Source organism: Egretta garzetta, unplaced genomic scaffold, assembly GCF_000687185.1.
Source record: "Egretta garzetta isolate BGI_Z169 unplaced genomic scaffold, ASM68718v1 scaffold31, whole genome shotgun sequence".
NCBI classification, from domain to species: domain Eukaryota; kingdom Metazoa; phylum Chordata; class Aves; order Pelecaniformes; family Ardeidae; genus Egretta; species Egretta garzetta.
In genome coordinates, this window is record NW_009258663.1 from 71,707 (window position 1) to 84,620 (window position 12,914).

Sequence of the window (12,914 nt, forward strand, 5' to 3'; positions counted from 1 at the left end):
CATGTGTATAAGCCTTAACATGAAAACAAGGTAAGCTGCAGCAAATTAGATTTATGCAGTCACTTCAAAAAGAAATTTTCCTGTAGTTGAATCTGCTGACTGCTCCTTGTACAGTTATCTATTGGAAGTCACTCTTTTGCCTCAATAAAACAGTTACAAATTCAGAAACATCTTGAAAAAATGGTAGTAAGGTGTTTTGAATGAGTATTTATCCTAATAGCCACATAAGTAATTTTTACTTCATTTCATGTGGGTGATGTTCATTCACAGAAGTACTAGCTGCTGCAAGATCTTTCCTCTGAAGCTGTTATTTCAAACTAATGAAGGTAGGGGTAGGAGCATAAAGAAGACAAAACCATTGCTATTATTATCCATCAGTTTACATTTATTGAGAAAAACCATACAAAAAACCATTATACAGTTAACGTGTACCCATATTACATACAATGTCAATGCAAGCTCAAAACCACATTTTTGTAAAGCATTCAATTTACCTCAAGTCCAAGCTGCATCTCCCTAAGACACTGTTCCCATCACAGTTGCCTTTTAAAGCCAATCTTCTTTTTACACACGGGTAGTTTCTGCAGAGAACACTTTTCTCAGGACGAAAAGGCATTTCACATGCACGCAAGAGAAATATTTGTGCACACATAAGAGCTTTATAAGCTATTACTAGGGAAGAGGGAATCCTGTCAACTGTATGCTTTCTGAAAAGCCCAGTCCTCCCTTCCCCCCTCCCGCCACTTCCAGAAAAAAGCAAAATAAAAAGCTTTCAGCATGCAATGGAAAACTTAAAAATTACTTTGGAAGAGAACAGGGGAGAAACAGTTTCTATCATCCAATAAAATACCACTAGTAAAAAAAAATGAAGTATTTGAAGTATTTCAAGATGGGCTGTGCAAGTGAGTAACGATCCTGTCTGCCTGGACAATTTAAGTAGATGACTTACGATCATGCTAGACTGAAGATTATCCACATGACATTTTGTTTCATGTCCTAAAGTATAGGCTGCAGAAAGTAATACCAAAATGTTTTTCCTACTTTGAACATTATGCTTCCTTTTTAAACTCTTTGTACTCTTCACATTCTACTTATTTTGTGGGACTAAGGCGGCGGGGGGGGAGGGGGGAGCAGGACACACTTAAAGACACCTTTTGGAAAAGTTCATTGCATTTCTAAGGAAGTCCAGTTATCTTTTTGGATCAGGGTAACTCCAATAATCTATTTTCTGTTTTCCTAAGAACTATGAGTTTGGAGACAGAGCTGAAAAATAAACACTATGCTTAGCACAAAACAGCATGCCTGTAAGCCCAGCAGTGAGAAAGCTGGAAGTCAATACACCTCAAACGCTACACACAAGAACATCTCATCTTCTGCACGCTAGCAACATTCCAATAAACTGGCTTTTTCTATCTCCTCCCACTGGCTAAATTTACAATTGAAAGGCTGTTAAGATATTTTAGCAACAACAGTTGAAGAAAAAAGTATCATGTAAAAAGGAAGTGAACAAATGACTCACCCCAACACTAAATTCACAGTATCAAAATCCAAATGGTACACACCTAACCTTTTCTCATGTCAAAAATGAAGTTACATATTAAACTACAGATGAAATATTAAGTGGCTTGAGAAAAACTGAAGCACAACTATTGATTTAGTTCAAAAATTCAATATATCTAAGCTTGGCTGTTTAGAAGAATATAAATTAAAATAGATGGTTCATATTATTAAATCACAGTTTAAAAAACTTAACAGATTATGGAACATTTATGGTCAAACAAATAATACTTTAAAGAATGAAAAGTGATCAAAACAAAAATTATACCCTACACCATTATGTATGGGATACATTTCAAATCTGTTTTTGCCAATTTTACCTTCTACATGGAGCCCTTCTATGGTCCATGCTCATCGGCTCACCAATGGCATACACTCAAAGGATTCCTCCTTACTGGTAGTAACTATCTCAGGACCTGATTCTATGAGCTATGATTTGGTGCTTGCAGCATCTTCAGCACTGTGTGTGAAAATGAAGGCAGTATTTTTGAATATTTTTCTTTGATGTACAGATAAGCAGGACTTTTTGAAAGAGGAGCAGCACAATTTAGAAACAGAATAATCAACAAAAAACCAAATAGATGCTGCTTTACTTTATGCTATAAACAACAAAAAAAAGCCAACAACAAAAACCAGAAACAAAAACCTGTACCAGACCATCTATAAGATATAAAAACATTTTAAACTATCAAAATATACAGCAATTCAGTTAAAGTATCAAGAAACAGGATACACTGACCGCTATATAAAATATTATTTGCTGTACTGTTAACATTTAATTGGTGCACATGCTTTTTCAGTTAAAACATACTAATCTCTGAAACTCCAGAATCTATTTTCCTACCATGTCAAGTATGAATAAGCAAACTAAGTTATCTAAAAATTCCACTAACACTCTATAACTGTAAGACAAGTTATCAAGATCAGTGATAACAACAAGTCATATTCTTTGTATTCAGGTCTTACGGGTTTGAGTGGGAATAGTGCCCTATTATAAAAAACATTTGTGAAGGCTGTTGACGTTCTAACCAAAATAATTACTGCATATTTTTAAAGGTTTTGATTCTTTAATTGCAACAATTAGCTATTTGAGGAAAAATAACAAAAATTACTTTTCTGATCAAGTTTAATTACTGCAATCTACTCATCTTTTCTAAAAAAAAAAATATACATACATATTTACCTAGAAATATAAACAGTTGTTTAAAAACTTAAAAGACTTTCCACTGAAATGGAACCGTGAGTAACAATGCATTTGGGGAAGCAGCAGATTGCTTTTCAATACACAACCACAAAGATCTCACAGGGACAACATTAATGTACTGAAATATATTAATTTATATACTTCCTTAGGTTGTGCTTACCTGTTGCTTTTTTGCAGCAGAACCTAAGGTGGAAGGTCTGGGAAGGCACTGTGAAGTATAAATAATTGCACTGTTTGCAATTAATAAAGATTTTATACCTTAAATGAATCAAAATCAACAGCCTCCATTTTGTGAATGATAAAGAATCCAGTGAATTTAATTTTGCTCAGTTTAGTACACAATAAATGCACCATTCTATAAGGTTATCTATAAAATACCATGCAAAATATCTGAACTATTAAACCTCATACCCTACACTGAAGATAGCAAATACTGTCCTAGCCTTTTTTAAGCTACCAGAATAATTCCTAATTTTAAAAGGGATAAAAAATAATTCCTTCTATTTCTACAGCACAATACATACATTGCTAATTACCTGAATAAACTACTTCAATTTTCAAGCCTTAACTTTTACTTCTCTGTGCAGCCACCCTAAAAAAACTTTGTTCTCAAAGCAACAATATGGTGTTCCAAAAGATAAAGCAAGTAACAGTTATAGTTATTTAAAACATACCTACATCACTATGTATCTGCAAACTATCTGAAGACAAAGACAACTTCTGTCTAACAAGTGGTTCAAAGACAATGTTACGATATGCATACTTTAAAACACTGAATGATACAGCTGTCTCAGGAGTACTAATGAAAAAAACTATTACTCAAGATAAACAGAAACATGATTTTCTTTAGCTATTGCTAAACGTTTCAGGTATACTTACCCACAAAGCTCATATTATGTGTATGTATATATATATATACACGCAAACCTACTGTTTATGAATTAAGAAGCAATTATGATTTCCTAAGATACCAGCACTGTATTCCAACATAATAGTCACACAAGTATGGCATTTTCATTATGTGGAACATTGACAAAAAGATACTGTTGCAGTTCATCAATTTGTCATTCTGATGTACTTACAGTGCAATGCTCCTTGAAGGAACAATCAAGGATGATACACAGCACAGTCCTCCTCACCCCTATAGAGCTAGTTCTATACTGGCTGGATCAAACCTGCACTTCAACAGACAATGGCAAGACAGACTGTATTGCATGTAGTCTAATATATGCAAAGAGCCAATAAATATGCAAAGAGCAAACATAGGATTTCAAAAGAATCAGATTTTTAGTATGAGCATTAGAGCAATAAGTTTCAAGTATATATATATAAAAAAAAATCATCAATTGATTCAAATACTTGAGTATTTACAAAAACAGAAGTTATCTGCTCTGCAGGAAGTTCTCAACCACTCCCCACCACTCAAACAAAACAGCGTTCTAAGGACAGATGCAATTTTTCTAACTACTATGCATACCACATTGACTTTTCTACACTGACTTCTGAAGTGGACTACTTTAAACTGAAGGCTTAAACACATTACACTTAAAATAAATTTTGTAACTAGTCTGAAAAATCCGTAAAGTAGTTATGCAGGAACAGTTTTGAAGTATTCAATTAAGAACAAAAGTTATCTGTTATAGCAGCTGCACAGGTCTGAAACAGTGGTCATGTATAAAAGGAAATTTCACTGTTAATGCAATGGAAGTATGCCAAAAAGATCACCTTCTTAAACACATGCAGTTTTAATCAAATAGAAAGAAAATTAAGGTATCAAGATTACGGGTGCTAGGCAGCAAAATACAATGAATGAAAGAGATCCTCCATCTACAACTATTCTGCAAGAGGGGAAAAACATGCTAACGACAAGTTTTTAAACTCAACAAGGTTTCACGGGGGTGGGGGGGGAAAAAAAAAAATCTCATTTGTGTACAGGTACCTTGATTCAGCGTTGCAAATCAATCCTATAATTCTTTATATACCCACATATCCAACTTACCGACACAGGAGGTTTCATATTATTTATTGTAAAGCACAAAACAGGCATTTTAAAAGTGATAAAGTATACATTGAAAAAGTACATTTATATCACAAAGCATTGACCACATAATTGCAAATACATTTGCTGGAATGTGTACATCTACACTAATACTAAAAACAAACCATTTTTCATTTCTACACAGAAATATTACCTCCTATCAGTAGTGATAGATATTTTGTACATTTTCAAAAACACTATTTTTTTAACCAAACAAAATTAAGATCTTCATCAAGGCGTCTGCATCCATACATTTAACAAAGGTTTTTTCCCCCACACAATGAAGCAAATACTGTATTGTCCACTTCTTATTATTGGCCCTGTGCAGAAGAGATACATAAGAGATACACAAAAAGTTAAAGAAAATCCTTTAAATCGAGCTAACTCAGGAGTGAAGCCTTTAAGAAAGAAAAATTGGTTAATGTAAATGGTGGTGGCTTCTTGCATGGTTTTCAAAACCCTGGGAGGAGAAAGTTTTTCTTTTTTAAAAAAAAAAACAAAACATAATCACCAAACATATGGATAGATACAGAACTCAAGTTACCAGGTAAACAAAGTCACCTATTAATTATTCTGATAGTTATTTCGCTAGAAAAAAAGATGCATACTCCAAAGGTAACAAAGCAGGAGACATGCAAAAAAATATCTATAAACACTGAAACAGAAGCCAGCCAAAAACCACTTAAAACTTTATACCTGTGGTGCTGGAGGATGTTGTGGCATTCCCTGTGGACTTGTCTGGGCGTAATATGCTGCCTGTTGCCTGTAGTACTCAGCCCATGCTGCGCTGTAATCTGGCTGACCACCCGGTGGAGCCCCAGCAGGGGCAGGAACTGCTTGACCTACATGGAATTAAAATTATATAGCTTTGTTGCTGCATTAGAAACAAGAAAATTTCAAAATCTCCCTGCCTAACAAACGTCACCAGTTTCTTGCAATATTCCTCCAAGGCTTTCAAATAATCTCATGGCTGCTTTTTTTTTTTTTTTTTCCTAACCACTCATCCTATTATTTTAATGTAACGATTTCCCATGTAAAGCAAAACTGAGTAACCATAAGGACAGTTTTACCCACCTCTTGAACCACGTTCCAGAGCAAAAGTCTTTAAAGCCTGCTGACCTAGCTGACCTGAACAATTTAATTTAAAATTAAAATATTTAAATTAATTAAAAAACATTTAATTTAAAAATACAGGTCAACGGGGAAGATTACTTTTTGTAATCCATCTAGACTGACATTTCATTGTACAGGCTGCATTAATTAATTCACCTGATGCCAATTCATTTACTCTCCCAATTTTGGCCTCCTTAATGCAACTGCTAGGTTATTGCAGATTACAGTTTTCAAAAAGAGCATTAATTTTTGTAAGCATTTACCACAGAATATAGTTCTGAAAGTTCTCCTTCTAACCTTTGCTTAAGTTTCCAATCCTCTAGAAATAACACCGTGTGCACACATGTGTACACACACTCTCCTAGATGTACAACTGAGAACTACCGGTCCTTCCAACAAAATCAACTTGCAGCTTAAAAACTCTATGAAGGCAATAAACACGGACTCTTTATCAAAAAAAAAAAAAAAGTACAGCCAACTGTTTATGACCTCAGTCACGCCACTCTTCCAAGGAAGGTTTCTCAAAGACATCTTTACTCCCTTTTTCCCTTCTCTTATTTCAGAAACAAAGACAATCCACTTATTAGCACTATCTTCACAATTTTTTTATCTGAAAGGTGCTTTTGCAGAATGAGCCTGACTACAAGCAGAACAACACTCTCTACCCAATCACCTGTCCTCACACGTGCATGCATCCAGACAGAAGCTTTTTATATGCAGTGCTTCATTTTAAGTTTCTTGAACTTCCAAAACAGAACTACTAGTACTGTGATACATTTTTGTGATCTACATTCTTACATTTTTTTAAATCAAAGTTTTACAGTCAGAATTAGGGTACTACCAAAAAACCACCACCTCTCCAAATTTTATAGGATACTTGGAAAAAAAAACCCCAAAACACCACATCCAATCACACTATGTCAAATAATTCTAAGCAAAATGCAAGCCTGCACCCTGTACTGGTGCACTTAAACTTCTGTTCTGCTATCAAGAAAAAGGGGTAGCTTCCACACAAGGGCTGAAAGTTTTCAGTCCTACCTGAAAAGACCTCACCTTTTTGGATACAAGGCCACCGAGCAACCTTCTGGAGAACATGAGAATGAGAGGTTCTAATGAACTGTTTTCTAGGGTATCAGATAGAAGGTCCATTTTGGTTTTTTTTTTTTTTTAAATACTTTTACACAGGAAATTCACAAGAATACTAGCTACCCATGCTCCTCTTACATACAAGTGTATTCTCCTTATCCTCTCAAAACCATTATGAGCAAAGAATCTGAACATTTGGCAAAGCACTATCCTGAACGTCTTTAAAATACAATCTTCCATTTTCCAACCCTCTATACAAATCACATAGTTTTTCCACTTACACTGTAGACATATTAAAAAACTTCACCATCACTTTTTGGGTTATAGAGTAAAGCAATTGTTTTCCTAGAAAAACTTAAATTTCTTCAAACCTGAAGAACTGAAGTAACATTTTACAATTTATACTTTTAACTTAGCACAACTTACAATTTACACTTCTGGTCAACTATTTTAACCAAAATGGTTTTTAATATGGTTGTAAGTTATCCCACGATAGAAATTATTAGAGAACTTGATAAAAGTGTGAGATAATACCTCTACTTACAAATTATTTATCTATGTCATAGCTGTCAGCACAGCTTAATGTCAAAGCTAAGGCATTTTCTATGCATTATGACCCAAAAATCTTCTGACATTCAGCCAGCTATTCCAAGTCACTGTTGAAATTCAAATAATAAATCAAATATAGGAAGCTTAACAACTACTCAAAGATGTCAAACTGGACTTCTGTCCTGAAATGGGTTAGTAAAAATTCAAAGTATTTAAGCTGCATCATTCTCCTGCTAAGTGCTGCAAGTATTTCTGAACCTACACAGAGAATTCAGCAGTTTAGTCAAAATTTCCTTTCAGTGTACAGAACTGCACTGAAACAGTACATGCTCACTGATATCCAGATTCAACTGGAACAAGATTGCTAAACTACATACAAAGGAAATACAAGAAACACACAATACCTCCCCATTAAGGAAGGCTAAGAAAGAAAATGCCAGATGATTCTACAGTTCTTCCACTACTCAATTCATCAAGAGCGATTCTAACAGCAGAAAACTGTTCTTTGTCCTCTTTCCTGCTACAGTGCTGAGGAATCATTAAAGAACAGTTCCACTATTTTATTATGGAATCCCTTAATTATAAGTCAAACCCATAATATACTATAATGACTTTAAATGGTAAGTTTACAAACTCCTATGGCGACATATAGATGGACAGCTTTCCTGTTTGTCAAATCTACTACTACGTCTTAACATTATTAAGAAGGTGGGAAAAATTACTTCCATTTAGCACTAGATCAACTCTAGGTGAATTCTCTGCCCTTCAACCCCACTTTATCCATTCTTCCTCTTTTCTAAGTGGATCTGGAAAGGCCCATCACATCTTAAAAAAATCACATGTTTGGGAGTTGTGTTGCAATTTTCTTAGTCTGATACACAATTCTTGGAGTAAATCATCATTATATGTTTTCTGTTTCATTTCATCACTTATGCTGTGCTAAAATAAAGACTAATAAAAGTAGTTATGTCTTGGCAAATAATTTGAGATCAACCTGGTAGAAGGCTGGTAAGAAGAATTAAACATGCTATTAATCTTAACTCCAAATGCTCTTTAATGTTCCATGAGAAAATAGGGTGCAGGTGGAAGAGGGCAAAAACCCTCACCCAACCCTCCCACCCACACAAACAAAAAATCCAAACTAGATGCTGCTATACCTCTGGTCAAACAGAGATACCAGAGAAAGTAGTGGCATTCATAAGCCCATTAGTCCTCAGCATACAAATCTACATCCATTACAATATCCATGGGAGGACACCGTGGACAAAACACTGACCAGCAAGATATTCCATGATTTAAAGATAACAGCACCTTCTGCCAATGCATCAAGACCACATATTCTTTCCTCATTCAGTAAATGATGAAATCATCAACTTAACAAGCAAATACATTTCAGTTTTATCTCAGCTCAAGCAAAATATTTTGAAAAGAAGCTAGCAACAACATACAAACTGCAGTTTAAACACAGCTCTTAAGTGCTGCAAAGCAAATACTATTTAAAAAAGGGCATGATACAAATAAAAGGTATGATGCTTTAATAACATGGAACACAGAAAGCAAGTTACAAGAAAAGTCATGATGCTTTAGTAACATGGAACACAGAAAGCAAGTTACAAGAAAAAAAAAAAATCTGTAATTTTAAGAGCATTAGGGATTAACTACCAAACAAGCCAAACAGCATGAATTATGAAATATATTTTAAAAATATACTTAATACCCAGATTGAAGTATTTAAAAAATGTTTTTTCCCAGTGATCAAATATAGAAGTATTTTTGCAAAGCTAATTACTAGGCAAGAGTACAAGTAAATGCCTTAAACACCACACAAATTTTTAAGTCTGTGTTTCTGGAGGGTTCAGGGCCTCTAGCAGTACGTGGTTCAGAAGACACATGGACTGTGCATTTGGATTTTTTTGGGGGTTAAAAAAGTCATCTCAAACAAGATGCGGAAGTCTCCTAAAACATTCTACTATGCAACAACAGAAGAAAACATGCACACGTACCCATTTTTTTGTAGTATTCCTCCCAGGCCTTGGTATAGTCAACCTGCCCTGCTGGTGCTGGATTTGGCTGATCTCCTGAAAAAGACAGTCAAAATAAAACTACTGGGTTTTGTTTCATACATAGACCAATTTACAAATAATCAGCTAAATTTCTCAGTAACAATCCCAAATAACATCACTCAAATCTGACACTATAAACCTATGTGGTACAAGCTACTACAAATATAAGCAATTAGTAAAAGACACTACAAAAAATTGTTTAAAGTGTTCAGCATGTTTTCAAGATTTGGGAAATGCACACCACTCACAGCTCAAAACACTACCTAAAATTTAAGTGGTAAGCCTCATCCAGGCACAACAATTATACTAATACAACTAAATACCACAATTGTAGTTGTCCTAAAACCACTGGAAGTGACGCAACTGTTTAAGCAAATGACAACAGTTTGGCTCATTCCATTTTTACTTATGACTGACTGCACTTATGCAGACATAATTAAGTCAGCCCAAGTTGCACTAAAATTCTCTTTGGAGTATACTACAAGAGAAATACATTACTCTTATTACTGCTGAAACGAAGAAAAGCAATGTTGAGGGCTATAAGCAAGAGTCTTCCAAGAAAACCAGCTACCTTACAATAAATTTACCCAATGTATGAAGACAACAGTGAAACATAATGGGGCATTTACACCCCCAGCAGTGAGAAATTTATCCGTTTTACTAAACAGCTACCTTGTCCATTGGTTTGGGTTGTAGCTGGCCCACCAGGAGGGGCTGCAGGTGGTGGCTGTGCTTGCTGCTGATAGTAGTGAGCATAATAAGCTGCCCACGCTGCTGAATTGGGATCTGTTCCTGGCTTACCTATGAAAACAAAACATAAGCATTTATAAGAGTAGTATGTACAGAACAGAATGCTGTCCTCAATTAACCCTGTCCTAAGCACTCCTATTTTCCTCCAAGGAAAAATCCATCTAAACCAAATAACCATGTACAACCTGTAAGTATCTTTTCTTTCTAGCACATTTCAGTCAGGTTTTAGACAAGTGTATTGTCAGACCTGTGAAAGCGTACTTTGTACAAGATAAAATCACTCTAGAGCCCTTACTACTACAATGCCATTTATTAATTTTTAAATCTGATAAATAGAAACAGATTTTCAAGTTTATTTAAACAATCATGTTACTAAATGGTAGCAACAATGAATCACTCTAGCACCAAACACTTTCAGTGGTTTTATTGTTATAACCTCACACTAATGACACTGGCAGAGGCGGAAGAGGCATGCCAAATACGTATTGCTGAAACAGAGGAGCACAAATCTTACTGGCTATTTGCAATCCTTGTCAGTTAAACTTTAAGATAACAGTAAAATACATAGTATTTTAAGAACCTGAATCCCCGTATGTGGCTATAAAAGCATCACTGTTTACTTACAGCTTTTTAGTATAACAAATAGCAGCAACACTTGCATATTCCGCAGCCATCTCTACGCTTCCCTTATTTTTAACTACATGTAGGTAGGCCAATGATGCTGCTTCCTAAAGCTTTATTTCTGTTTTTAACGTATAGCCTTTAGGAATGGCTTATTCTTGCTGAATCACAGAGATGGATTACATTACCAGATTGGCAATCCACAAAACCAGCAAATTTACTATTAAGAGAACATAATGTTCTAAAACACAACCAGGATCCTTTAATATTATTTACATCCTTAAACAATAAAAATACCTGCAAATAAACGTGGCCAGCTGAGAAAAGAACTTCACATAAAGACAGTGACACAACTGATGCTTTAGAAAAACTATACATGGGAATGGAAGTGTATCTCCCCCGCACAAAATAGGTAAGAAGAAGAAATCCCCTGAAAAAGGCATTCAGGGAGAAGAAATCCACAACACTACAAATTTCTTGCGGTATTTCATTTAGCATTAAAGTCAGATGTAACCATTTATAATGCACACAGTAGTATCGGCATACAGAAAACAATGTTAACACACTGTTTCCTTTTTAAATTACACTGCTTCCACCAACAATAGTGGATTTAAACTAGTATGTACTATATTCTAAGGTTACCTGCAAATATCAAATAAGCCATTGCTCGGTTACCCCCCTCCTTCCCCTTAGTAGCTACTTCTCTAGAATAGAAGAACACAGAGCAGGATTCATTAAATTTCCAAAGAATTCTGACTGTAGTAACTAGCTCCACTTTCACGTGACAAGAGGCAAGCATGGTTCTGGAGAAAGCACCTCTGAAAAAAAATACTAAAATAACCCATTTGTTACACTGAAATGAGCAACTACGTGGACAAATGTGCAAAACTCATCCAAATAAATACTAATCAAAAGAAACACCAACTTCAACTGCACATAGGAAACATTTCATTAGTTTTTTAAGAGGAGTATTTATCCAAAAAATGGTTATAAAAATCATCATCCAAATGACATCAAGTTGAGTATTTGCCATTTTTCTTACAGATCTTTACGCAGATGAATTACTTTATAAAAAATTGAAAGGTATTATGAAAAAGGCTGTAACATTTGGCAGTGGTTTTGGATTAAACAACACTTTTGGTATGCTGAGACTTCAACCATTGTTAAACTTTTAAGTAATGACAACAGGCATTTTAAAATACTAAACTGAGTGCATGCAGAACTACCTTTTGTAAGAGTTAGGGAAATTAAACCAGAAATGGTTCTTTGCCAAGAAAATATACATAAAAGACTTGAACATGAATAGAACTCTCAGTAGATAGTAACATCCTCCAAAGCTCTCCCCTTTTTTACAAATGGAACTTGTGTCAGGACCAGTGACTATCAGAAAATATTTATTCTATTTATTACACAAATAAAATTGAAGTTTGGCTGAAGTTCTGAAGAAGCTCTACCTCAAACAAATGAGATGCAAGTGACTCAAGCATCTAGCCTTACCATGCCTTCTGTGACTGCAGTTCCATTTCCCCATATGCTCTAGTTCAACCAAAGGATATAACTTAAAGAAAAGCAGGATACTAAAACTTCTGGAAGTTGTAATTAAGCAAAAACTCCCGGTCTTGATGAAGATAAACAGAAATAGAAGAAAGAGATTCTACAAAGATGGGTTTCAGAAGAAAATGCAAAACTTTTATAGGCGGAAGCTCAAAATACACAATCCTAGCTAGTTTTACTGTATTAACAGCAGTTCAACACAAGTTTTATCCCTCAAAAAGGACTGAACACAATACATTTGTATCAGGCTCCGAGAAACAATCCTCATAGAGGTCAACAGATCTAGAAATATGTAACATAGCATCAACTGTGCAAAGTCAGGATCAGTGAGATTGTAAGAGGCACTGTTTAAAATAAAATACAAAGTAATTGACTATTA

At 34.9% G+C, this 12,914-nt stretch overlaps 1 protein-coding gene across 19 annotated transcripts in view; it reads right to left on the reverse strand.

The window, feature by feature from the left end:
• Nucleotides 1–12,914, reverse strand: part of FUBP1 (far upstream element binding protein 1) — a 44,332-nt gene that overhangs the window by 20,124 nt on the left and 11,294 nt on the right. For 5 of the 19 annotated variants that reach the window (XR_004843282.1, XM_035903903.1, XM_035903901.1 and 2 more), the window contains 4 exons: nt 10,283–10,411; nt 9,551–9,625; nt 5,496–5,641; nt 2,922–2,969 (listed from right to left, as the gene is read on the reverse strand). Coding sequence is in view for 9 of the 19 variants with exons in the window: in XM_035903903.1 (XP_035759796.1) it covers nt 2,922–2,969; nt 5,496–5,641; nt 9,551–9,625; nt 10,283–10,411 (398 nt within the window). In the remaining 10 variants the exon portion in view is untranslated. The other 14 variants (XR_004843287.1, XR_004843291.1, XR_004843289.1 and 11 more) reach the window with 13 other exon arrangements.